Here is a 26,618-nt window from a genome sequence, read left to right as displayed (position 1 = left end):
TGTTCAAAGCTGAGAGGGTAACTCCATCACCTCTGTGGAGGCTGCGGCTCGCTTACTTCCTTAAAACGCTGCTGTTGCTGCCGGATACATTCGTCGGTTCAGCAAGAGTGCAATCGCCTCGACGGGAGTGTCCTCTGCGTCGCGACAACCCGAAGCGACGATGATGACAACCTTCCTACATGCCTACATGCAGTCATGTCCCTCCTGAGCCCTCAGCAGGTGCGTACCGCTGTCTTACCATGCACCGCTTGGCCCCTGTGGAGATTATATTTACTCTGTGCTGCCGTAAGCACCTTCCCTGACAGATTATATGAATTAAGGCCTTATTATGGGATCTGGCCAGGAGCTGCGTGTACCGGTGATTTGTAATAAGGGCAGCGCTGAGGTGAGTCAGCAGCGACTGGCCTGATTACAGCAGCTGGACCACAGGAGGAAAACCCTTGGCTCATCCACCAGTAAACAAAGACAGCGAGGCAGGAAGGACACTCCATTAGCTCCTTTGTACTCGCAACGGTAAGGTAACACGTTAAGCTGATGGGGATGAGGGCAGAAAATAAAAAAATAAATGCGATTAGTAATGTAATCCAAGGCAGGTGGAGGAATTGGCGCATGTGTGACGGGTTGCAAGAAGAGAAAGCACAGAGGAGCCAGTTTGGTTCGTAGGAATTCATCAATATTTTATGTTCTTTTGTAGCAAAACGTTTTCACACAGAAACAGTTTTTTTTTTTCTTCTCGTTTTTGTCCTAGAACCTCAGGTGAGAGTCATGACTATGTCGAGTCAAGTACACACTTAAACTGTATTGTCAGTTAGCAGAGTGGAGGGGGACGTTACATGGTGTCACAGGTAGAGGAGGCAGGTTAAAGGCTCAGTTCACCCAAATGACAAAAAAAAAGTCAAATCTCTGATAGCACCTTTTATTGAACCAGGTTTCTGTGATATCATTGAGATTTCGGCCTCCAGCCAATACAACAGGGGTTGATGCAATTTTATTTGCAAAGGTCAAAGTTTCAGTAGCGCCGTTTTCTGAACTACTCGAAAATACTAAAGTTTTCTTGGAAACTTGGCACTAATTTCAAAATAACAAAATTCTTAGAGTTAAATAGTTCAGTTTGTTGAGTTAAGTTTATAATTAGTTGTTGATTCCCAGTGGAATGACCTACTGTTCTTAAAGTTATTTAAAATCATGCAAAACTATGCACGTATCGTGCATGCCACCATCTCTCCATTGAAGCAATATGGATGAATTCCTGTGTATAAAATCTTATTAACAGCAAATTCCATCAAAAGACCAAAACCAACAATGTGTACATTTCTTACCTCTCTACCCTGTTTGTTGCACTCCACAAGGCCATTTAAATTATGAATTCATTATTCATTTCCAAAATACTAAACATTTAGCCTCAAACAAATGTAAATAGAGCATTTGTTGAGGACTATTTTAAGTTAACACAAAACTAACGTCATTGGAATCGGTTTGCAAAAAGGCAGGGGATTGGATGAGCCATCTGTCAATCAAATTTAGAGGGTTAACGGCTTTTCAACAAGAAAATACTTCAGTGTTCTTTGCTCTTCTGTCAATCAAGAAATACTCTTAAATTCTGATGTAATTTAATCTATCGCAGCAGCCTCTTGAGGACCGGGCATTCTTCTTTAGACCGTGTGGTCACGCACATCTAATCCCGCACCTTAGTAACTCCTAACTGTGTGCCCGTGCTCTGGCTTACCAGAAGCAAACGCATTACTTGAAGCCTATCGAGATGGATTTTCGTGTTATGTGTGAGCCCGTAATTCTCGCTTGATATCCCGAGAATCCAGCTGCTGTGCAAGACAGTGCACGGAGTCCTGTCTGCAGAATCTATTCAAAATACTATACTATATATCCTGTGCTCATGGTAACGGTCCTTCATTTTGTCTCATCTATAATCCAGAAACATCGTGTCACAAAGGGATTAACGTATTGGACCATGCTTGTAGAAGAATCAATTTCACTGTTGGTTTTGGTCTTTTTATGAGGCTTTGTTGTCAGTGAGAAAAAATATTGAATATGACTAGACTAAATCAGATGAAATCCAATATTGCTATAACACAGTCCTGCTCATGAATTGCCCACAAATGGTTAAAACACACAGTGGTAATCCATCAATAGCTGCTATGGTAGCAATGTTATGGTAAAATCTCTGACACTTATGGTATCTGTTATCATATTGCACGCCCCCACAGTAGAAGTAGACATCTCAAAGAAGGTTAACCCGAGTAAATAAACCAAGTCTCTACATGGCAAGACACAACTGGAGGTAAAACATGTATTTCTTTTGTAATTTTGATGAACTGACCCTTTAAAAGCAGCCACGTGCTTTACATGTCATATCATGTAAAATCCCATCTCAGTGAGCCAACTAACAATGAGTTGGTACAACACAGTAAAGCACCTTCCATCTGTTTGCTTCACATGAAAATAAAAGTACTACTGCACAATTTCCCCCACGCCCCTTTACATTCTCACCCAGTTATTGTACAAAAAAATGCCAATATACAGAACGGTACACCTAGGGATGAAAACAATTAGAGAAAATAAAAAAAAGAGAAAAAAAAGATGACCACCCCACATTTTAAAAATGAAGCAAAGATCCACACGATATTGATAAAGGCATCTAAATGTGTAAGGATGTCAGAGTTGATTGTAGGCAGCAACCAGAATAGTCACTATTTCAAAGTATCTTGCTGCAATGTACAGCGCCGTATGAGTGTCAATGAAAAATAAATGGTTCCTTTGATGAATCGCTTCACATGATACATCAACCAACAAAGGGTCTGTGTCGTGCAATCTGGTGAAATAGATTTTCAGAGAGTTTTCTGCTTTTTGGCCCTTAAAAAGTTATCGTTCTCCCATTCGCTCAATTTAACGTCCTCTCCGGAGCAGCGTAATGACCGTTATCGCGCAAATAAAAGTCAATTTGGACTCATTCCGCCATTTAACCTGGCTAAATGAGTAATTGTTGTACTCTCTTGTTTGTTTTACCTAAAGATAACTAGAGGTGAATAATATATCCTGCTGTGGGGATGAGCAAATGATTTAGGGGGCTTGATGGATTTCAAAGCCTATTCCCGTCTGGCGACTGTCATATGTGCTGATGGCATCTGAAACCATATCCTGAGGCAAACACTCAGTTTACATCAATGGCCTTTGAGCCTACGGGGAATACTGTCACCGGCATTGGCCGATGGGAGCATATCAAAGCGTTTTCAACAAGATTTCTTTTCTGTCAGCAGGAATCAAACCTGAGTTGAGAACAATACTCAATTTGATTGGCTTGGAGACGAAAGCTTTCGCAAACAAGTGTGTGATCCTCTTGTGTATTTGGGTTTCGGTTGTATTTCCATTCACTTTCATGTTTAAATAACCTCTTGTGATACGTAAGCTGAGGTAGAAATACAAGACTAGCGTACTGTGGTTGAATGTTACTGGAATCTAGTCTATAAGACCGTAGTGTTTGAGAAAAATAGTTATTTGAATTTGATTTAAAGTACGGTTGAGTAATGTGAAATGGCTGCATGTGAGGGGGTGACTTCGGTTTGTGTATACTATAACTTCAGTGAAAAGCTGTGCCTGCTGATGAATCACCTCAAATAATAAATAGTCAGAATGGTAGAAAAAACCCAGATGAAAATAAAAATGACTTTCCTTTAATTTTCTATATTGGCTCCACTAGTCTTTCTTTCTACTGTTGCAGTAGTCCCAATTCATGCTGAAGGTCCAAGATATTTTGCGATGCCCATCCTGTTCACCACGACTGAGGCAAATCCTCTTCATTGAGTTCTTTTGACAAAGACGAAATAAATCCTCTTTGAATTTCTCATCTTTCTTTTGCCCCTCTTTCCTTTTGAGTCAATCTCACGCGCTCGTTGACAGGAAACGATTTTCTCCGCACAATCCAAGGTTCGGTATTGGTTTTGAGATGGGAACAATATTTCAAATACAGTCAGACACTGTCAGAGATTTGAGATCATGGCCAGGAATCTATCGATTTGAGTTTCTTTTTCTCACATAATTACTTAGACAGGATTCACATGGATGAATGTCATGCAATACCCAAAGGCAGATTCTTTCTGGAACACCCTGCCTCTACACTTGTGTTCCTCAAGCTCCCGGTATGGACTTGTGAGCGATGGACCTCACAGTTTGACCCACTCAAACAGTGCTTTCCATCACCCACTCAGAGCTTTCAAAAGTGGGCTTCTCGTCCTCGCTGTCGTCGTACTGAAGAAGCATGCCGTTAACGGACAGACTGCGCTTAGTCCAGATGTTGCTGATCCTGCGAGGGTAGCTGCTGCGACACTGCGCTGATCCCACATGACCCATGTCAAACGAGTGACTCCTCTTGGGCTTACCCTCCTGGGGCATCCCTAATAGTCGTCCCAGCATGGTGGTGGACTCGGCTCTTCCGAGCAGGGGTTCTTTATCGGACGGGGGTACCACAGCCACCGTCATCACAGCATTGGAAGTGCTAGGGGGGCCAGAAGCCCCGTGGTGGTCCCTCCCTACCGCTCGCAGCTCCAGTGAGGTAAAGGCCCCTAAAAGGTGGTCCAGGTTTGGCCGTGCTTTGGTGCCGTGCCTGTGCCTCCTAAACTTGCTGCTGGGCAGGGTGTTGCATTCGCTGCCCTGCATACTGTAGCGGTCGCCAGCCCTTCTTCCTGTTTGGCTGTCTAATGAGTTGGAGGAGGAAGAGGACGAGGACAGACTACTCTGGAGGGATCCACACTTGAACTCTACCATTTCCTCACGCATGACCACCACTGTGGATTTGACCTGTGGCGGCGCACCGTTGAACCTGTTCAACCCTCCGTTGGTTTGCGAGTATGTGTTGCTCACACTGGGTAATTTATTCGTCTGTATGCCATTGGTCACCTTGTACCGCACCATGAGGATGATGATGAACACCAGCAGCGTGGCCACAATGATGCCACCGATGACCAGGATCATTGTACCACCCAGGAAGCCACTGTGAAGGGACTGGCACTGTGGGTAGTCCTCCCCAGTGACAAACTGGACACAGCCGACAATGTTGGTGGCAGTGAGGGTGGTGGCGGTGTCTTCCCAGATGGCCAAGACACACAGGTCGTACTGCATCCCCGGGACAAGATTTGTCACTACGAAGGCTCTGTTAGTCATGGAAATCATCCTGACAAGAGAGAGAGAGAGACAGAAAGAAACAGCATTAGAAATAAATATCTCTTGAGATGGACGTTCTAGATAAAGTTAGGGCACTTTCACAAGCCTACATTTCGTCGGTTTTGGGCAAACTCTGGTGTGGTTCAACCACTGGTGCGGTTTGTTCGGACAGTTGTGAACGCAGTTATTGCATTTCAGTGCAGACCATTACAGACCAGCTCTCACCAACAGATCTCAAGCAAACCAGTGGTTTGATTGCAGTGAGAATGCAGGAAGTATACGGACCCGCAGGCTGCCTGTGCAACCCCTTTTGTTAAGATGGATACAGGATATTGAGTGAAGACATGTAGGCTGAAGAGAAAATACGCTAAAAAATCTTCAAAAACAGTGACTATCATTAAGTAATAAGGGATTTGGTCTTACAGTAGATCAGTGTTGAATAAAAGTGAACATAGGGAAATTTAACAGCCATATTTCACTTATTTCCCTGCATAAAAATTGCCAGTTCTTGAGATGAAAAACGATTCATTTGATCCTTTGAACACCCCCCTTACATTTTTAATTTGTTTTATTTGGTCCACTTTCATTTGTGCACTGTGAAATCGAAACCAGACTAAATGCATAAACCTAAAGTATCCATTTCACTCTGATTTGGATTAGCCCAAACAACTATGGCTTGTAAAAGCGCCCTCAGAACTTTTGTGTTAATGGCAACATTGGCTTAGTCTGTAATGCTGAGGCAGATCAAATACATTGCCAAAATGAAGCATGCTAAGTAGCTATTTATATGCACAGAGTAATTTGAAAAGATGACTTCATTGGTCCCAGCATATCCCATTTGACATGCATGAAGCAATATCAATGACATAAGTCTTCAATGGACCCTTTTTGAATATTGTCTTCACTGAATGTAATTTTCTTGTAAGTGCCATTTAACAAGCATTCAGTAGTTTCAACTCTGTTATTATTCTAGATGTTTGAATGACTGATTAACTAAGCCTCACTGCTTTTAAAGGGAATCAAAAGTCAATCTGCAGTGGGTTAATTATCTAAGACGTATTGCTAATCAATGAAATCCTGCAGAAACCGTTGTGTTGTGCCCGGTGATGGAAGCTTTTGTCAAAGAAACTCATCTGCTGATGGAGACTGAACTTACAGTTTGAAAAGATTCACAGGTACGTTTGTAAATGTTGTGCTTTTAGGAAATTAAATCACCATGCTGCTAAGTGTAACAGACTCTACTGACCACACCTTTTAAATGCAGATGAAACATCATTAAGATCTGCAATCATTTTGCAAACATACTGTATACACAGCCCATTGATCTAGGAAACGCATACATATTAGACATGTGCAATGTTTTGTTTATTGCCTGTTGTAACTTGTTTGATCGCATGATTGACTTTTATTGTAAAGAGCATGAAAACAAGAAGTGCTTTTACTTTGAAGACAGTAAGTAGAATGATATGTGCTTGTTGACGCGAACAATGTTTGATGTTACGTGGAAGAAATACACAACGTCGCGTGCTAGAACACGTTCTGAATCGCTTTAACAGTTTGTAATACTGCAGTTCAAGAGTAAAGTGATTTTGTTCATACAAGACGTGTCCTGGTCCTCATTAGAAGCTCCACTTCATTACATTGCCACAGCAGCAACTATGTGTTGAGGGTGTGAGGTCAATGTGGTGGATGGGTGTTAAGACTGGAGCAAGTCAGACTTTTGTTCTTGTTGTTCTTTCACAGACCCAGTAGGGGGGAGGTTTCCAACCACTTGTCAGCAACATGACCAAAATGCATCCCCTTTGACATTTCCAGTTACTCTCCATCTGCTCGTAGCAAAAAGAGTGGAGTCCTCTGGTCTGCCTGAGTCCTTTATCGAATCTAACAAATTGCCTCTCACCTTCCCCAAACTTCTCCAACCTTAATCAGGATTGATACTTCTTTGGCTACACGCATAACCTCCTGGGTTACGCTATAGCCTTCATCGTAGCTGACTAATGCCTCCTCAAAAAAAAAGCAAGTTCACAATTTGGTACCGCAGCTCGCCTCAAGGGGATCCAAAGAATTCTGAACGGTCGGCACGTGCTGTTGAAGTTTACTCCTAGAAGTTTTCTAATGCCGCTCCGTATAAACTAATACTGTATAAACTAATATGTAAACACGGCAATTGCATGGCAATTGCTCTGTATCACAAAGTGAATGAAATATAAACAGTTATTGTGGGCAATATAATGAAAGCGTAATACGGCCTGATTATGTGTTAAGCGTTGCGAGAGTTTTACTCGCCTAACCCTAAACATACTAAGCTGTAGCTTATTTCACATAATGATGTATTAATAAATAAGCTCAGGTGTGTCTCAGAGACTAGATTCAAGGATTTGCCTAATTTTCAAGAGGAGAAGGTTCCGATTCTTTAAAATGTCTAAGTCAACACTTCCGGTTTCTGTTTCAAAAGTAAAGCTCTTGGGCATCTTTCTGTGGACAGAATAGCTTTATTTGTTCACACAGGGCTTTCACTCTAAAATATCTCCAAAAGAAATGTGTGATTGGCATGTCTTTACAAATGATTAAAGAACCGGCTTTGAAATGTGGATGTTGTTATTACTATAATAACCACACGCTTCTCAACTTTTTCTTTCTGTCGAAAATTGACAGGAATGGCATCAACGATTAAATCATAAATCAAAAACATTCTGGCCATTTGGAAATGAAAAACTTTAAGTAGAATAAAGGGCTGGCTGTAGCAGCCCTGTGTAACTCTCGGAGAATGGAAACAAAGAGTCTTTCAGGGCCATTGTCTCCCTAGAAAACATCCATCCATAACGCTCTGAATCGGCCATTATTCACCCCTAATTGCCGTCTTCCAGAAGGAGGAAGAGGCTGCTGCGTTGGCTCACATGTTAGAGAGAACTCATGCAGTAATTCTCCTCCCTCACATGGCTCTGATTGATTTTTAATCATGCCATCGCTTGAGTGCGGGCAGTGCCCTGGAAAACTATGTCAGCCAACTAGAGGAGCTCAGTAGGTGTGCACATGTGAGCAATGCAGTCATGGTAATATTAATTCAAAAACAGTAGTTGGCTTCTCTGTGCACGCTATCTTTCCTTTCCAGCTCCTAATTTGTTTTCTGACTTGCAAAAGGGACTGCACAGCCAGTATTATATATAGAACTGCTTTTGGTCATTTTTTACTACTGTACATAAATTACATATTGTGGGCACTGATTATGGAGTACAAAACATTATCAAGCATCAAATCACTAAATGAGAGCTATATGGAAGAATCTGGGCAAACAACAATATTAAAATAACTACTCATTATTATGCTCCTGCAAGTCAATGGATGAGGAGGGCTTTTATAAAGCACACATCAGTGTTTGATTTGCAATTCTGTAGATATGAGATGCAACATTTATGAAAGGCATTTGAAAGAAATGCAGATGAGTCATCCGACGTTTCCATAACCGGGAAAAGAAAAGGTACTGAAATTTCATGTTGCTCTCTTTTTTTCTGGCATGACAATCTGACACAGCGAGCCGTGTGCAAGCAAGGAAATCAGATAAACACCTTATTATTGATTGCATTCACAGTGTTTGAACAAAGCAATATCTTTCTTCAATATTGTGTGCTGCACTAATCTCATATTCCCAGCTAATAACCAGACTTTCCCTATTCTGTCAATTATCTTTCATTAAACCGCTCTTGCTGGAATGCATAATACAGGTAAAATGTGTAGGACCGTGGCACAGAATAAGATTTGGGATGAGGCGTTGCTAAAGGGATTCGCCGACAATTGTCAGTGTTGGAAAAAGCATGAAGTGGACGCAAAATTGCTGTAACTGCTTCCGCAACAGGTTTATCAATTTCCACGGTATTCTGATGCTGTACATACCATTTAAAGCATGCTTAGGGTATAGTCATTGGCAAATACAGAGACATAGCTATGAGATGTAATATGTAAAAAAGTCAAGACTCATAAAAATGCATCAATTTGTTTGCCAGCCCTTTGGTCTTTTTTAATGTCTGCCCCAGATTGATATAATGTTTAGCGATGACGCTCTTTTATGTATTTCCAGCTCAATTTTCTTGGTCGAATGCAACTACTTTCACTGTCTCATTTGACATAGGAAATTGATTTCACAGAGCCCAAAGATCTCCAGCTGCAGTCTCCAAGCTCACACTTTATAGACTTGAGCAGCTTAGGAAGGATATATTAAAATGAAGGTCTATAATCCTTTTTCTTTTTGGATTTCTAATTAATGGCTCAGGGCAAGGATTTCATTTTCAGTTCTTAAAAAAATGTGCACTCGCTGTTCATTCTTTTGGTGAAAGCTATTGTCGATTTAAAAAGGTAAAAAGGAAAATCTCAAGAAGGATTAAGAAAAATGAATGTTGATCTCCAAGCAACACTTCAGAGAAATTGACTGTCAAGTACGCACCCAGCAAACAATTAGCAATTGACTGAAGTAGCTGAGCGGCCAGTGTTTTGAAGTTAAATATTTCCTCGGGCTTGATCTACCACTTTGATCAGAAAGGTCTCAACTCGCACTTGAATGTAATCAAACTTAATCATTCTTACCTGTAAATGAGGACTTCATCCTCTGAGCAGTTGTATTGAAGCTGATACATTTTGACCTTTGGAGTTGATTTGCTAACAGTCCACTTGACCGAAGCAGAGACGGCAGTCACTTCTGATACAGACACAACCTTCTCTGGTAGAGGTTTAGGCTCCCCTTTACTGATCTTGGTAGAGCTTGTTATGTCTGAAAGCCCCGACTTGGACTGCGTGGTACGGTTTGTACCATTACTTAAATGGGGGAGTTGAATGATTGACAGCTCAATGGACGCCGTAGATTCCCCAGCAGCATTGGCAGCAATGCAAGTAAAGGTCCCGTAATCCTTTGACGTGGTGATTGTGATATCCAAGGTGCCATTTTCATATACCGTTGCTCTGGAGGAGTTGCTGATCAAACGGTCATCAGGAGCAACCCAATGCACAGTTGGCATCGGATCGCCGACTGCTTTGCAGCGTAGGCTAGCCGTTTGGCCTTCCAGCACAAGTAGCTTGTGTGTATGTTGCGTGATGAGAGGGGGCTCGCAAACAAACTCCTCCTCACGGACAAACCAAAAGTAGCGTCCCTTTAGACTTGCAGGAGAGGCGCAGGTTTCCATATCATCCTCACGCTCCAGCCGTCGAAGCCAAAGCACTTCACAGTTGCAGTGCAATGGATTTCCACCAAAGCTTAGAGAGAGCGGAGGTGCATAAGGGGTGCTCATCACGACATTGCTCTGGGAGCGCCCAAAGATCGGGTCTGGAGGGAGCTTCTGCAGACGGTTGGAGGTGAGGTCCAAGCGGGCCAGTTTATCCAGATCTGTAAAAGTCCCCTCGGAAATGAAGGCGATGAGGTTATGATCCAGACTCATTTGATGGAGGTTGACCATCTTGCGGATGGCTTCCCAAGGCACACTGCGCAAGTTGTTATACGACAAATCCAGATCTTCCAGTGTCGATAACAAGTCGTCAAAGGCTGTGTCGGAGATCCGACTTAGCTGATTGTTGTTGAGGATCAGGTGCTGCAGGTTGACCAGCCCTCGGAGGTCGTCTGGTCCCAGCTGAGTCAACCGGTTAGTGTCAAGATGCAGGGATCTCAGGGTCTCCAGGTCGAGGAAAGAGAAAGGCTGGATGGCGCTGATGGTGTTGCGGGACAAGGTGAGATCAACCAGACCTGACATGTTGGCAAAGTCCTGAGTTGTGACCTTGAGGATGAAGTTGCCGCCCAGCCGGAGCTCCACAGTTCGCCGGTCGATGTCCAGAGGGACAAAGAGCAGGCCTTTGGAGGGGCACAGAGTCCCCAGAGACTCCGAGAGGTTCTGGCAGACACAGTATTTGGGACATGCATGGACCATCGTAACTGCGGTTCCCAGAAGCAGGAGACTGATGACCACTTTGTCCATGTTAGTTCATACAAAGGGGACCTGCAGAAACAAAAGAAAACGAGGATCAGTTTGAGATAATGATCCCTGATTTCAGACAACATTTGGTTGCACAACAAACATAATTCTAAAATAATTAAAATAATATATTGGGGTACATCCCTGCAACAATCTTTAGTACCATACACAATTGAATCTGGTCAAACTTGGCATGAACCCGAACCCGATGGCCTCAGAACAACACCAGCAAGCAAATTAAGTGTATTGACTCCGGATTACCATTGTATTAATCACAACAGGTATACTTAAAGGAATTCTGAATAAGAGTATCAGCCAGTAGCTTTAAAGCACAATAGACCAATCATTTTCAGATCAACCTTGGAACTTTTCAGCTATCAGTCTGAGGAGATGAGGCCTTAGTTCAGCTAAGCAAGGGGCTATATATTACTGGGTTCTATCTTTTTTAATGGTGCTGCTTGTTGTTTACAGTCCGATTAGCAGCTTGAGATGTGAGACTAGACTGAAGGCGATGCATTTTAAACCAATAAGAAGCTAACTCAGCCCCTGCCATTAGTGTTTGAATGGGTGTGCATATGTGAATGATGACAAGGAGTGTTGAACCGCTATAAGTGGTCGGAAGACTAGAAAAATGCTATGCAAGTATTTACCATTTACCATTGCATTTTGAATAAAGCACTCTGCCTGTTTCGCTGTCCACTGTTTTGCACTTTCATTTATCTACTATTGTGGGGTCTGTAATTATAATTATAATGCCATTCAACGTATTTAAATTACACTCAAACCTGAACAAAATTGACTTGGTCTTGTAAAGATGGTGGAATGAGCTCCCCATTGACATCAGGACAGCAGAAAGTGTCTACATCTTCCGCCACAAACTAAAAACTCATATTTTTCGACTATACCTTCAATAAAGTCAATGACAGCAGCACTTAGGCAGCACTTCGATGGCTCTTACTGATAGCACTTAGTAGTTTGACTTTATTTGAGAAATTGTTCTGTCTTGATTCTTGTTGTTCCTACTTCGTACTTACGGTTGAATGCACTTATTGTAAGTCGCTTTAGATAAAAACGTCAGCTAAATGACATGTACTGTAATGTAGTGGATAACTTCGGGTCACTATCTCAGCTCACAACCATAGAAAGTTCTAAGCCTAAGGTTTTTAATCGTACTTTTAACATTGTGCAACATACGCGAGGTAGATGCATGATGATTGTAGTGTTTGAAGCCTAAATGCAATCATTACAACAATACAATTTTAAACATTATAACAACACAATCGTTCCACTAAGACACTCCCATGTGTGTATGTGTGTTAACTCTATTAACACTGGCCAGATATAATTCCACCGTGATCCTTGGACCGTGGCGGCTTACTTGATGAGCTGGTCTGATTATCGTCCTTGAGGATTTTTCTCACATTAATATTCTCCATTATAACATTCATATGCATGAATTTTGCGATGCAAAGAAGGTGTAAGAAATCACACGAGGCCTCTCTGAATAAAGACCAGGATTAAACATCTAAGAAGTTATTTTTAATGACGCACATGCTTATAAGCTGTCATTAAAGACACAGGGTGCTGCTTTGCATGCAGTGAAAACTAGTCCTTTGGACTGCTGCATCATGTTGGCGACGCAAATGTGAAAACAGTGGAGGATTAGAGTTCCGGTTCGTATGTTTACTGACAGCGTCTTTTTATTTCTGCATTGTCTTGATCCTTTTGTCTTGTTTGTTCTCTTTCCCCATCGCGTCTGTACCGTTTTGGCGAAAGATAAGCCGCAGGTGTTAAGGCTCATCAGACTTGACTGATGAAATCGGCACGCTTCTGTGGAAGTCTGAACAGAACTTCACACCTGGATGATTCCTCCGTGGGGGTGGCTACACTCGGCTTCATCCAACGAGCTTTTAATTCCCCTAGACATTTGTATCATTAATTCCTAATAAAGGCAAAACCTAAAAATCAATTTCAATCATTTTTTCCATTTTATTAATAGAAGCTCCGTCTGCTAGTCTGCGTGGTTCTCACTAGAACCATGAGGATGGACTAAATGTCTGTGCCATTAATCATAATTATTCATAAGTGTGTGAGATGCCGGTCGCATCCCGAGGACACCCCTTATCTTCAACTACCTCGTAACACCCCTTCACGTGTGCACTCCACTTTTCAATAACTCCCAATTACAAGAGGAACTATGTATAAATAACCCCTCTCCTTCTTGATAACAGTTGGTAATTACATCATGAAGGGCCACTGCATCTGGACTGCGTGTTGCACAGAGTTAATTACAATGAAATGACAGGCGGGTAAATTATAAAATAAAAGAAATAACTAGAGGGAGTTGACATTTCAGAAAAATAACAACGTAAATCTCTTTGGGTGTTACGATTTCCACCACAAAAGTGCAACGGCCTCTCTCCTTCCTCCAACAGATGTTTCTTTTTAAAGACAAAAACAATGTTAATTGCCATCAAACATTCATTCCACAAATAGAGCTTTTCTTCTCAGCTGCCACATTCTGAGCAGCCCATCTTGTTAGGATTCAATCAACACTTTAGCAAACCGTAAGAAAGACTTTGAAAAAAAATAATTTTTCTAACCCAATAATTGCAGACTGGATGCATACTGTTCGGACCCTATCCCCAGTCTGGAGCTAATCCCCGCAAGGCCTCAAGGTGAGACAGACAGCTCCTCTCAAGAACTCATTTTAATGGACAGCGTGCAGAAAGAGCGGCTGAAAAGCCCTGCTAACCCACAGAAGCCTCTCTTTTTTATACTCTCTTTTGATCTTCCTCGCCCCCTGAAAAGGGACAATTATGGTGTCTGAGCATTTTTTGAAAAACTGGGCAAAAAATATACAAATTGAATGCACACAGTGCCGGCTGAATGCGGTTGAAAAGCCTGGTGTTATTTCTGATCTCGCAAACAGTTTTTCATTAGAGGCTTGTGTCACATGTGGGGAAGTTGCCAGGTGGAGGAAGCCGGTGTGAGAGGCAGGGGTGACCTTTTGAGGAATAGAAGAGATGAAAACCACGGAGGATGTTTAACGTCGTTACTCATAGGCTTCACCGAGCACTGCAACACCAACGCAAGGGGACTGAGATGCTGCTGGAAATACCAACAGGCACACGTTCACTTCCACAGCGCATCAGCGATGACATACAGACCTGTGCAATTCCTTGTTAACCTATAAGAATGGTTTCGACCCCTGTGTGGCTTCTTCAGTGATTGCAGTGCCGGTCTACATGTCCACTGTGGAAACATACAGCCAGATGACATTGCATTTCCTTTGTGCCTGCACACGTTACTGTAACCGTTAGCTAAACTCCTCCCACAAACGTCCCACCGGCATTGGTAACTTGAAACTATGAAACTTTTCCACTAAAATAAACACTTTGAGACACTTATATGTTGTATTACAAGTGAGATTCAAGATGTTTTTACTGCCATATGCCCAGATAACAGACACGTATTCTATACAATGAAAAGCTTATTTTGCTCGGTCCTCCTAACACAGAATTACAATAAACGGTAAAAAATAAATGAATAAACAATAAGCCACAAAAAATAATAGGTAATACATTATTGCACAAAAATGTGATGTGTTGCTGTGATAAATATGATAATAGTATTGCTATGATATGTTAAAATCTGATAATAGTATTGCTATGATAAATATGATAATACAAATAATATCTTTACTCATTGTAATTGTTCTAAAATGTTGAGATTAGATATGCAAATAAATGACTATTTTTTTAAATATATGCTAATTTGCATATACTTCCAGAACAGAAATCTGTAACATTGGATAAAGCTAAGTTTAGGTTTATTTCTTTCAGACGTATAAGAGAGTCAAAGGTTTTTACAAAGAGAATTTTGGATAGCTCTTTGCTTCACGAGAACAGACAATACCGCCAACAGCTGTACAAAAGAAATCTCTTGACAGTCAAGAAGAGACTGGAGATGTTCCAATCTTGTGAGCTTGTCCTCATCCTAAAAGGCTTTTTTTCTTTTGAAAGTGAAAATATGAACATTATAGTATACATCATACCGGAGTATGTTTTCTTTAGCAAGATAGGGTTCCAAACAGGTTCGAACTGAATAACAAAAACTTTCCTTGTAAGGCTACCTGAAAAAAAACATAACAAGGACTGTGCACAATATCATGCACGTAGCCATCATGTGAAACTTTCTATGGTTCTTTTTTAACAAGTCAGTCCCAGACAGCTCCCTACAAATGACAGAAATTCACTGTGGGCATTTACGCTGTCATAAATCTGTGAAACCAGTGGCCCACTCCACTCAGAGACTCATTGTTTCAGAGAATACTACGAATTGCGACAGTGAATGGGCCAGAGTCATCATTGTAAAGAAGATGTGTAACGCTTGACAGGACTTACTGTGTAGCAAGATCTGAGAGGAAGCGTCTCTCATTGAACAGAAGAATTCATTTGCACGTAAAGAAAGAACAATAACTGCAGCTGATGTTTGTACAGGTATTGTCTAAGTAGTTATTTGACACATTACTTCAGTAACTACATCCTGTTGAATAAAACAAACTGATTTTAGACTTTTCACCGTGACCACAGCACTTTCCTCTTCAAACTAACAAATGGTGAACCTCTGGAAGAACTAAAATGTGTTTATGAGCAGCCATTGCTTTAGTGTTTTTGACATTATTGTTTAGAGACTGTGTGTAATGGACATTCAGTGCAGACTGCAAATTGTTACATTACGTCTGCTTGTGTGCACTCATAAAATAAAATGTGCTGTTGTTGCTTCTGTGAATGTAAAAGGACATCAGTTCATCAGCAGAACAGGTTTTTTTTCAGAGAAAGTAGCACGTTGTGTGTTCAGAAGAGCAAATATAAAAGCTTTTAAGAACTGGCAATTGGTTGAATCACTTGGTTGTATCAGTGGCGCTCTCGTCAATCAAATGGCAATAAAGGGAAGAGTAAACATATTTATTCATTGCACCAATGGCTTATTGCTTTAAAGTACTCTAAAGCTAAATAATATATTCAAGAGTTTTCTTCTCTTTTTCAAAGGCAGAGACTTTGTCTTCTTCAACAAGTATGACAATAATTTGATTTTGGGCTCCGTGTGTAAAGTGCATGGTCTAAAGTGCATTCACGGCCTATTCAACTCCACTTTGGTCAGTTAATTGGCGCATAACGTGGGTGCAAAAGAGAGGGTTGTATGTAGTATCCAAATTGATCAAAGGCGTGTTTTGGGCTTTACATGAATCAAGACAATCAGTGTCATCATCCATTCCCTTTCCACGTCGCTATCTAAATGGTGGATTGGACAAATTGGAGAAGGAAGCACTTCTCTGGAGAGAAAGTGTTGTTTCTGACAGGCTGAAAAACAACAAATATGGATTGAAGCAGAATATTTTGTTAGATAAAAACATAATGCATAATGCCGGAGTTGCTGGAAATGATTGGATCAGGTCGGAAACACTCCAATACAGCCGCTGCTAGAGTCAAATTTTACAATTCGTACCAATAATAATACTAACAGGATTAGTGAAGCCTGATCTTTATCTACAACTCTGCAGGAATACCAGGTTCAAATACAATGAATAGACATCCAAAAAGTAAAAGCTGGGCAGCGTTCAAATTTAGATTTAGAATTAAAATGTCAACATTATGAATAAAGCTTCGAAGCATTAACTTATCGGCAAAAACAGCCCTCGAATTGTCTCGCATTGATGACTTTAATTTTCCGTTTACAGTGTAGGAGGGCAATCTGTTTACCATTTGTCACTGTGTATTGATGGGCATAAAGTCGTGGCATATTATGAAGGTCCTGAGCCGGTCATGTAGTCATTCTTATGAGGCTCATCACCCCACAGAATGTCTGCTTCCATTTAATCAAACATGGCATTTCTTCAAATGCCATACACACTTTGAAATAAACCCTGCAGTAATTTTAACATATTGCGCATACCATAGTAACTAATAGTTTAATAATTTGTACCTTAAAGAAAAAAAGTGGAATGATATCACGCCATAAAGAGATGGGCTTTGTGTAAGTGCAGTGTTCCTCACCTTAGTTTCACTTGTCAGTCTCCACACATGTAGAGTGAATACATATAATATAATGAATACATATCATACACATATTGAAAAACTTTACACGAATCAATTGTTCGTTGTTCATTTCCTGAAAGGCAACATGTATTTATGTAACCGATTTCCTGTCAGCAGGAAAAGCGCAGACATCTGTTATTGACTGTTGATGGATATTGATTGTTTCTACGTTGACCGATAAGTCTGTCATGTCAGCTGGTGGACCAGATTTCACATGGACTTCCAGTGAGTCTGAACCAATGTGAAGAAAACCACACAGTATGGCAATTGGCAGGTTATGCAACATGCTTATTTGACTTCTTTTAAGTGTGCTCTATTACTGACATTTGGAAATTCTAAGAGTCCTTTGCATACAAATACATAATCTATAGGCAAAAGACAATAATTTCTTTGGTTTCTGTCTGTAGTCTGTGTTTTAACGACCAATTACGGGCAAGCAGGCTTTGGTTGAAGGCAGGTAAACCGTCCGTGTGGAGAGTAAAAGACACATCTACGTGGTTTAGTGACCTGAAGCAATTTATCCATCTAGAAAAAATAAAATACTCGCTGAAGGGGTTAAGGAACAAATTCCTTTCCACCTGCGATCCGGTATTGATGTTCTTAGAGAAACTCAAAACTATGCCTGATACCTCCTAGCAATATCCCTTGGTATAGTCCCTAAATCATTAGGACAGACATAACTTTTTTTTTGTCTGTTTGTTACTTTTATTCAAGTATCAACCTGTCTGTTGGATAGGCAATAATTCATAATCAACCAAACCTGTTATCAATTAGTTTATAGAGATGTTTGTGTGATGTGATGACTGTTTGCTGTGTACAGTGAAGCAGGTATGTCTACATGCAGATGTACCGGAGATATATGTGTTTAGGAGTGTGTATGTGTCGACGTCTGGCTCGGAGAAATGAGATGACGTCTTTGTTTATTATTATTTTTATTTATTCCTGTGTATATATGCATGTTCTAGGTGGGTGTACCAGTGGGAGGGGTGGGTTGGTGTGAGTGGTATGTTGTCTGTTTGTGTGTGTAAAAAAAAAAGAAAACGGATAGAGAACAATGGAAGTTTCAGTTGAAATGCATTTTTGCTGTTATGTGTCTATCGAAATAAAAAGAGGGGGGAAAAAGTAAAGAAAACTAAAGTAAAGGGGTGCAACACCTTTGCAGAAATGCAATCTGTGAACCATATTGCCCTTAAAGGTAATTTAGTGTTTCATCAGCTTTTAATGTATCCATCTAGTCATATGCAGGTATCTATAGTAGCTATGGTTTATTGAGATTATCCGAAAGGTCATTTGTCCCTAAAACACCTGAACAATGACCAGGACACAGAAGAGGAACACTTGACCTGGATATCAGTTATCCTGATGAAGGGGCAGAGACAGAATCACTGAAATATTGTCTTTTTCCCTAAATCATAATCAGATCAATAACCGATGGGTTCCGAGGTTTTGAATTTGCTCGCTGCAGACTTTTAGCGGCCTTGAGAGTGGTACCCATCATCATGTTCATTGTTCTGTTGTGAGAAGCAAAGATAGAAGTAGTGTGATGATGTCATGCTTTAATGCTCTACAAGCAGCTCTACAAACCATGACGTCCCGAACCTTAACCAGATCGTAGCGTTTAACAACGGCCTCTTCCTGACCAGAAACGAGTTTTAGGAGTTTCAGTTGCAAAGCCAACTGAAAACTCAACACAGCCATCCCTCAACAGTGGCTGAGGGATTTTATATATTTTTAATGACTTTTTTTATGTGTGATTGTTTTTTTTTTACTCTTTGTTTATAGTTTTATATAAATTGTCAGTTTTTTATGGAGTTGCCAGTTTTTAAAAACAAAAACGCTCATGAGAATCTTTTCAGCACCGTCTATTTCATCCCGCGGGTGTGGGGATACATTCGAACGTCCCACAAGTGAGAGAAAAACAAACAGGCGAACACAGAGAGAGATGGTGAGTTGCGAGCGGGACGTCAATGTACAAGGTTAGCCTCCACGTGAACATGACTGCACAGCTGTGTTGCCATCTGTTTGACACAAAAAAAAAGTGTCCTTAAGGTAGTGTAGTCACGGTCACTCTTCATGGCTTCTTCCCTTGGAGCTGACAAAACGGCCATCCATCAGTGCAGGTGTTTATGTGAAGATGTCTTACTGTGGATCCCAAATTAAGTGATAGGGTGTCAATCTGTGTTCGACAAAAATTCTTATCCAACCTCCGAAATCTCAAATCGAGGACGCAGCAGTGAGGACAGCCCCAGCCCTCCGAAATAAGACCTTCCCGCCTGACCTCAGCATTCTTTGCCTCAGTGCATTTTGCAGTTGTCAGCTGTGTTTAGTGGCATAATCTTCCAACAAACACAGGAGAGTGGGGGGGTTACACTACTGCTGTCTCTTGAACAACATTGCATGATTTCTGAGCAGAGAGAGCTGGACTCGCCTGCATCATATCTGCCTAGCTTTTTCTTTCCCTCTACTAACACTTTGATAAACCGTGTCACGGGACGACAGCTCGGTAAACCCGAGTGTGATGTGTGTAATCCACTGATGTCATGTTGCATTATTTTCGGGTGCAGACATTCAGACTCTCTTAGTTGTGACAACATTTATTCACAATCTCAGGCATCACGTTTATTTCAAAAAAGTACATATTTTGTCAGGAAATTGCAGGATTTGTAACATGATTCTTGGGCAACAGGGGAAATGTTCACAAAAGGCGGAGATTTATCGGAGTGGAAAATGGAAGCAGCACATTGTGGCTGAGACCTGACGCTTCTCTGGGTGATAACCAAAGTAATCTGTTTGTTCAATCATTTTTTACCCACACGCGCATTGTATAGGGTCGTCTGTGTCTGCTGGATAAGAAAAGACTACCTGAAAGGGCCTGCCTCTCCAGAACAGCGACAGGATTACATCAACCAGCTATGAGCTCGTCTTCTTTCCACCTTTTCTAAAAAGCTTCCCAGAAAGGGCTCTTTGACATTTATGGAGACTTTTATCAGTCTTGCCTTTTTGGTATGTCTGAACAAGTCTGATAGAACAGATGAGGGCTAAAGGCTATCTGTTGAGCATTGGTAAAAACTAGAGTTAGTAATTCTGAATGCTGCTCAGACAAACAGATGTCACCCTGTAAAAACTGCCCTTTACAAAGAAAACCAAATGTTTTCAGGGTACTAAGCTTCTTTGTATCCTTTTATTCCTGTGCAACCAACGTGGTGTGGTACATACAGTTGAATGGTGGAAAAACACATTTCGAGGCATCAAGAGTTACAAAAGTAAACGATTCATTCACTTAATTAGCAGTTAAAGCACTTTCAAGGATTCAGCGGGTTTGAAACTCTCCCAATAGAGTTACCCGTACGACAGATCACCAACAAAAGATCTTTGTTTTTCTAGAAAGTCAAACTGTATCAGTCTACAACTCAACCACTCAGACAAAAAAGTATTGCTCCGTAGGAAACACTGATTCACGGGGCTTATGCAAGAGGAAGAAGTTTACACTTTGTAAATGTCCTTCTGTTGCTGATTGACGAGTTCTAGCGAAGTGTGAAGGCGATGTCGCAAACACCGCCACTTGGTCAGTGCCCCTCGGCATCTGCATGCAACACATCAGGCTTTCAAGCAACTCTAATGTCAACCCACATACTTAAGTGTCGGTTGGTTGGTTGGTTTCACACAGGAAGCCACTGATCATCTCTTGAATGAAACCAATTAAAAAAAATATGTTGATGCCTGAATCCAATCATGTAAGTAAGACTATAAAAATAAGACTAAAAAATTAAGAAAACCTATTTAGGAAGTTTATTTTTTTTACAGAAAAAACCCCACTATGCATATACTGACCCATTGTACCTAACCAATGGTCGGTATTGGACGAACAGGGAGTGAGAACGTGTTATTTGCAACCAATTTGCTGCAGCGTTGATTGCTGCTCCTGATTGGCATTATAGCAGGGATGTTGTTACTGTACCATTGAGGCCACTGAGGTTCTGTCTTTAGTATTTTGGAGGGGCATTTGTAGGTTTTAGCCTGCTACCTGTCAACACATTGCGGCAAACATTATTGCTGAAGCTTGTTTGTGTAGCTTAATTTAGGCCAACAGCTATTCAGCTTTCCTGGCCCTGAACATATTACTGGACTACTGTTTAGGTAGGTTGGAGGTGGAAGTCTCTTTACCTGTAGCGTCGCATTATCTTAGTTTTTCTCTGTCTTTTGTTATATAATCAGCTTGATTCAAACCCATTCGTTGTCAGTTTATGATGTAACACAACTGAACAAGCTACAATCTTCAGACTATTTAACCATCAAAGAAAACCCACAATGCTCAGTTTGTTTTCCACAAGACATTTGAAAACTATAATCAGCCTTTAAATTGCTGAATACACTTTGTCTTTAGTAACTGGGCTGCAGAGGCTGTGACACTGTCATGCTATAGTTGAGTGGCGCTCTGTAGTTGCGCTTGAGCCTTTTAACAAGAGAAGTCGATGAAACCGAGGCCACGGTTTATGTCCTTTGTGGAAGCAAAGTAGCTTTTGGCGAAGGTGTTGAAATTTTGCTCTGCAGTTTCTGTCCTGTTCTTAAAGTTTTGACTCAAAGCCAACACAGATATCCATCATAACAACAGCTTGGTTAGAGAAAGTGTTTAATGGAAGATTTATGGATGTTTATTCTCAAAGCGCCATCACAACGATATTCCAGTCTCCATATTTCAGAAGGGGACGTGTTTTTCTGCACAGAATGCCATGACAACTTTGTCAATATCATCACATTTGCTTCGCGATAGAGGGAATGTAAGAATTACAGGTGAGCGGATGATGACATTTTGCTTCACTGGTCATTTCCGACATTTCCAATCCTCAAATGAGACATCTGCCTGTCTCACAAGCCGTCAATTTGGGAAAGGTCAAACATATTAAAACTGTGAAACCCCTTCATTCCCCTGGTTTACCATTGTCTCCTGCTAATCACATACATTCCTCTGACATCCAATCGCAAACACACATTGTCACACACGCTGATTAATTGAACGAGGCTTCACAACCCTGCTTGGTATTTGATGAAAGCCCCCCCGCGCACAATAATGAATGCCAGCGCAGGAGGAGGTCTCCACAGCCCAAAACAGGATCAAATTAATTGATGTTGCTGGAGGCCAGCAGTTAATAAATTAAATTGTTTTTCTATTTGAAAAAAACAAACAACATCTTAACCATTGTCGACCTAATTAACCTTTATCGGATTAGACTGCGTCTATTTATCCATGCTGTTGTGTCTGGCATATTTAGCTTGTTGTGGCTGTTATGTCCCTGAATGCACCTTTTTCCCTAAATGTCTCCAATACTTCTTATCAATCCCCTGCAGAAAGGACATGATACACTTTTGAAATACTATTTAGAAGAGAAGTGTTAAGGTCAGAGAAGTGCTCACAGCATTTAGAATTAAAATAAAGAATTACAAATATAAAACAAAAAAAGGTGAAATTTAGATACATGACTTGGCAAAATCTAAAGGTTAATGGCAAAATAATTAGAAGCTTCATCGTGATGATATTACAATGTGGGCTGGCAGTCTGGGATGAGTGATATGAGCTCAATTTGTATTCAACAGTCAATGTGCCAGTGAAGGTAAACTGAATCATCTGAGCAGAGCAGGTTGCACTAAATTGCCAGGGATATTCTGCAGTAAAGACATGCCAGAGGCGTGATTAAGACGCGCATCGTGCAGACGGAGAATCGGGCTTCGAGAGGGTTTTATTTCATTTTCATCCACCATAATGATGTGGGTAGCTCCAACCATCTGGAGTTTGTGACACGTGGACTGGAAGCTTGCCGTTACTCTACCTCGGTGATGCAATTAGCTGGAACCTAATGTGAAATCGATGTTGGTCACCGGCATTTTAGTACAGTCGCACTGGAGTTTTAGCTTGTTTTAATGAATCTGATCATTTTACTGAATGTTTGACTGTTAGCAGGTGCTAACGGTTGTCGGTAGACAGCCCCCGTTCTTAGTACCTGGGCGTCAAATACCAACGCTTAAGTCACGAGTGTGATCAAAAGTATAAAGTATCCAAATTTCCAAAACACATAGGGTGGGAGGTGGATGGGTCCTATATTTCCAAGGTTTTAGTGTACCCCGTCACTTACAGTCCGATACGCAACTTAAGGTGCCAGAATGGAGTTTAAATTGGGAGACGACATCCACGGCCGAAATGTTTTTGAAAGACAGTCTCAGACTGCTTAATTTTTGCCTAATGAAAAGCAAAATCAATCTTCTGAAAATAGCCGGCGGGTTCCAAGAATGGATTTCGTCCAACGCTTTCCACGTCTTTTGCTCTCCACACGGACTGTTAACGTGCATTCAACCAAAGCCTACTAAAACGTGATTGGTCCCTGACCAAATTAACTACAAACAGAAACCATGAGTCTTCCGCTACAAAATTGTCTCATGATGCCTCCAGTTTCTGCATTAACATGCGTAGATCGGTTTATGTTGTTTATTCCATTCTCCATGCCCAATGAATGAATGCCTAATTATCACAGCCTGATGAAATATCTGGTTTCTAAGGTTCCTGTTGGAGACACAGTTTCTCTCTTGTAGCACACACAAGTATTGACTACATAACTTCACCCCTTAACTGCTCACTCAAGGGTGACTGTAGATGTGTGTGTGTCCAGCATACAGTATAAAACGAGATAGATATGGAGAGATGAGTCAGTTGGCAGTGCTGTTCCATAAGGCTCCCACACACAGACATAGCTGCAGTGCTGCACACACTCTTGTATCCAGCACGTCAAGGCAAGTCACAGGTTCTGCAATACATCGGAAATACACAGGTAATTGACAAGTCATTGGGTAACCATTGTGCTTTTTGCTCCCTTCATCCAATCAAAGCATCTAACTTGTGTCTCCTCTTCATGTCATATTTGGTTTGGCTTCCTGCCCGGTGCATCACATCGCCCCTGACTGCTGAACTTTCCGGCTAGAGACTCTGGACCTTTCAAGCGAAAGATAGATTAAAGGGTGAAATATCTAGGGCCTAGATCGTGTGTGTGTTTTCCCACTATGTATACTTGCGTGCTCCATGATGTGTTTGAGATCATGTCTAAAAAGAGAATCAAGACTCAGAACAAAGGAGCCCTGAGGAGGAATAGACAAACACTCAGTGTATTCAGGAAGTGCTGCATTTTATGGTGATTTGAGAAAAAATGAATAGAAAGCCAAAGATCACCATCCAAAAGCCTTTTCTACACCCTGCATATTACTTACTTGGGTCAGCAGTTGTACAATGTAACACACAATATATTTAGTAGCTGGATTTTGGGCATTTGGGGGTCCAGAATACATTTGCTTTAGGGGCCAAGGGCAACATTTTAAAGTCACAAATACCAAGAATATACTGTATTCAGTTGAAAATGGGGCTGGTTAGCTCAGATGGTCAGCGATTGGTGCTAATAATGCAAGGCTCATGGGTTCAATCGCCATTACAGCCAAATTTAACCATCCATCAAGTCAATGTGTTTATAGTTATAGCTGCAGTAGATGTTTCAATGACTTGTTCTGGCATGAGTAAAAGGCAAAATTAGATATATTTTAATAAATAAAAGCCAAAACAGATGTTAAAGGCCCTGACATCTACTGCTCTAACCCAGTGTAATGAACGCAACATTTTCTTCCAAAGTTAGAACAGTTTTTATTTCAAATAAAAGACGAGGTTTTGACAGTATTTTTTTCTTCAATACAATCTGACTCAGATAAACCAGATTAGCTGAGTTTATGACATTTAAAGATTTACAATGGATAGGTTTACAAATACAATGTATGGGTAGAATTTTATTTCTGAATATTATTTCTGAACCACCGACTACAGAATCCACTAGCGAGGAGCTTGTGACATGCAGACCATTTATTAATTGGGATTTTGGGACACAAGAGAGAGGTTGATACAATGCGAGTGATGCAGCCAGCCAGTCTGGCACTCCACAGTCTGTGGCACATGATGCCTCACATTCCCATGGGAGGCGTTATATGGATATGATTATAGCAATTAGATATGTCTGACTCTTTCCCCTGCGTCACTTTTGCAATTAATTGCAGAATGACAAATAATGTTAGGTCCCTATATCCCCATAACCACAACCCCATTGAAACACAAAACGAAGCCAGTGAAAAAGAGGAGCAGGGGAGATACTTTCATTAAGAAGGGGCATGTACGCTATTCAACCGAGTAGGGCCGACCAGTAAAATCCATGTATGGATATTGCAGTAGTTATCCTCTGAGGTAAGCAATTTATTCCAAAACTTCCGAGAAGGAGATTTCAAATGCGGTAAACAACGGCCTATGGCTCAGATTATCTATTCACAAGCAGTAAGTGGATGAAGTATGTGGTCATGCTTTGCCCGGAGCGTGTTCCAGACCTGCGGTGCCCAAAGCTGAGGCAATATCAGGAAGATCTACACTCACCAACTGCACCCAATATCAAAACTTAATGTCACAATAATAATAATAAAAAGTGGCAATTGTAAACTGGCAATTGTTTGCTAACATGTTAGCAAATTGTGTAAGGTGATGCGTCATTGGTTGTGTTGTCATGAATATCAGTTGTTGCAGCTTGTATATGTGGTGCAGCCTGTGAGAAAATCTTCACACATAAAGACATAGATTTTTTGTTTTTTGGGAACCGCTTTGTGGCTTAAGTCTAATTTGTAATAGCATTCCGACAAGGTCCTTCAGACACATCAAAAAATCATTCTCAATGGTCTTCCTGGACGACCCCAAATACATTTTTTAAATAATAAAAAACACATCTCAAAAGGAATAGCACCAGCTCACTCGCTCTCTTATCGGAGGCTGCCAGATGCCAGCCCACAACACCATCCCACACACTGCCGGAAGGTGCACTGCAACGCGAAAGCCGTCGCATTGGTAAAGGGAGAGCGAGGGAGATACCGTGGGGGGGGAGCAAGAGGGAAGAGGAGACGCATAGCCTGGAAACATTCGGAGGGAGAAACGGAGGACGGTGGATTGGAGCCGAGGGAGGCTGGAGAACAAGTGGATCGGTGGCGTCAAAGACCAATCCCTTTTTTTTTTCTACCCCCTATCACCATGCCTGAGAGGCTGAATACAAAAAGAAAGCAGAAACAACTTTCAGATGAGTTTTGACACAGTAATCTATTATAGGGGGAAAGAAAGAAAAAAAATGCAGTTCAAGATGGCTCCTCTGGCGGCTTTGTGGCAACAGTAAAGATGATGCAAATCACTTGCGAGTAACAAGCTCCATCCATCAGCCTTGTTACGGCTTCCGATGCACAGCGCCGCGGCCCCCGCGGTGATGAAGCCAATCATGCGCGCATTGTATGCAAAAGCCTACGGGCAGTCTTTCACAGCGTGTAAAGCCCTCTAAAAATCTTT

The 26,618-nt window shown here is 41.3% G+C and overlaps 1 protein-coding gene across 1 annotated transcript in view; it reads right to left on the bottom strand.

Annotated features, from left to right (window-relative positions):
• Positions 1–214: 214 nt before the first annotated feature.
• LOC137788044 (leucine-rich repeat and fibronectin type-III domain-containing protein 2) overlaps positions 215–26,618 on the bottom strand; it is a 120,532-nt gene continuing 94,128 nt past the window's right edge. Inside the window, exons 4-5 of the mRNA XM_068580850.1 lie at positions 9,751–11,147; positions 215–5,182 (exon numbers count right to left, since the gene is read on the bottom strand). Of these exons, the coding sequence (XP_068436951.1) occupies positions 4,192–5,182; positions 9,751–11,126 (2,367 nt within the window). The 5' untranslated portion in view covers positions 11,127–11,147 and the 3' untranslated portion in view covers positions 215–4,191. The remainder of the gene's footprint in view (positions 5,183–9,750; positions 11,148–26,618) is intronic.

The sequence above is a fragment of the Clinocottus analis genome, unplaced genomic scaffold (assembly GCF_023055335.1).
Source record: "Clinocottus analis isolate CAN_PGR_092001 unplaced genomic scaffold, fCliAna1.0.p SCAF_17, whole genome shotgun sequence".
NCBI lineage: Eukaryota > Metazoa > Chordata > Actinopteri > Perciformes > Cottidae > Clinocottus > Clinocottus analis.
This window is presented reverse-complemented; position numbering and strand designations above follow the sequence as displayed.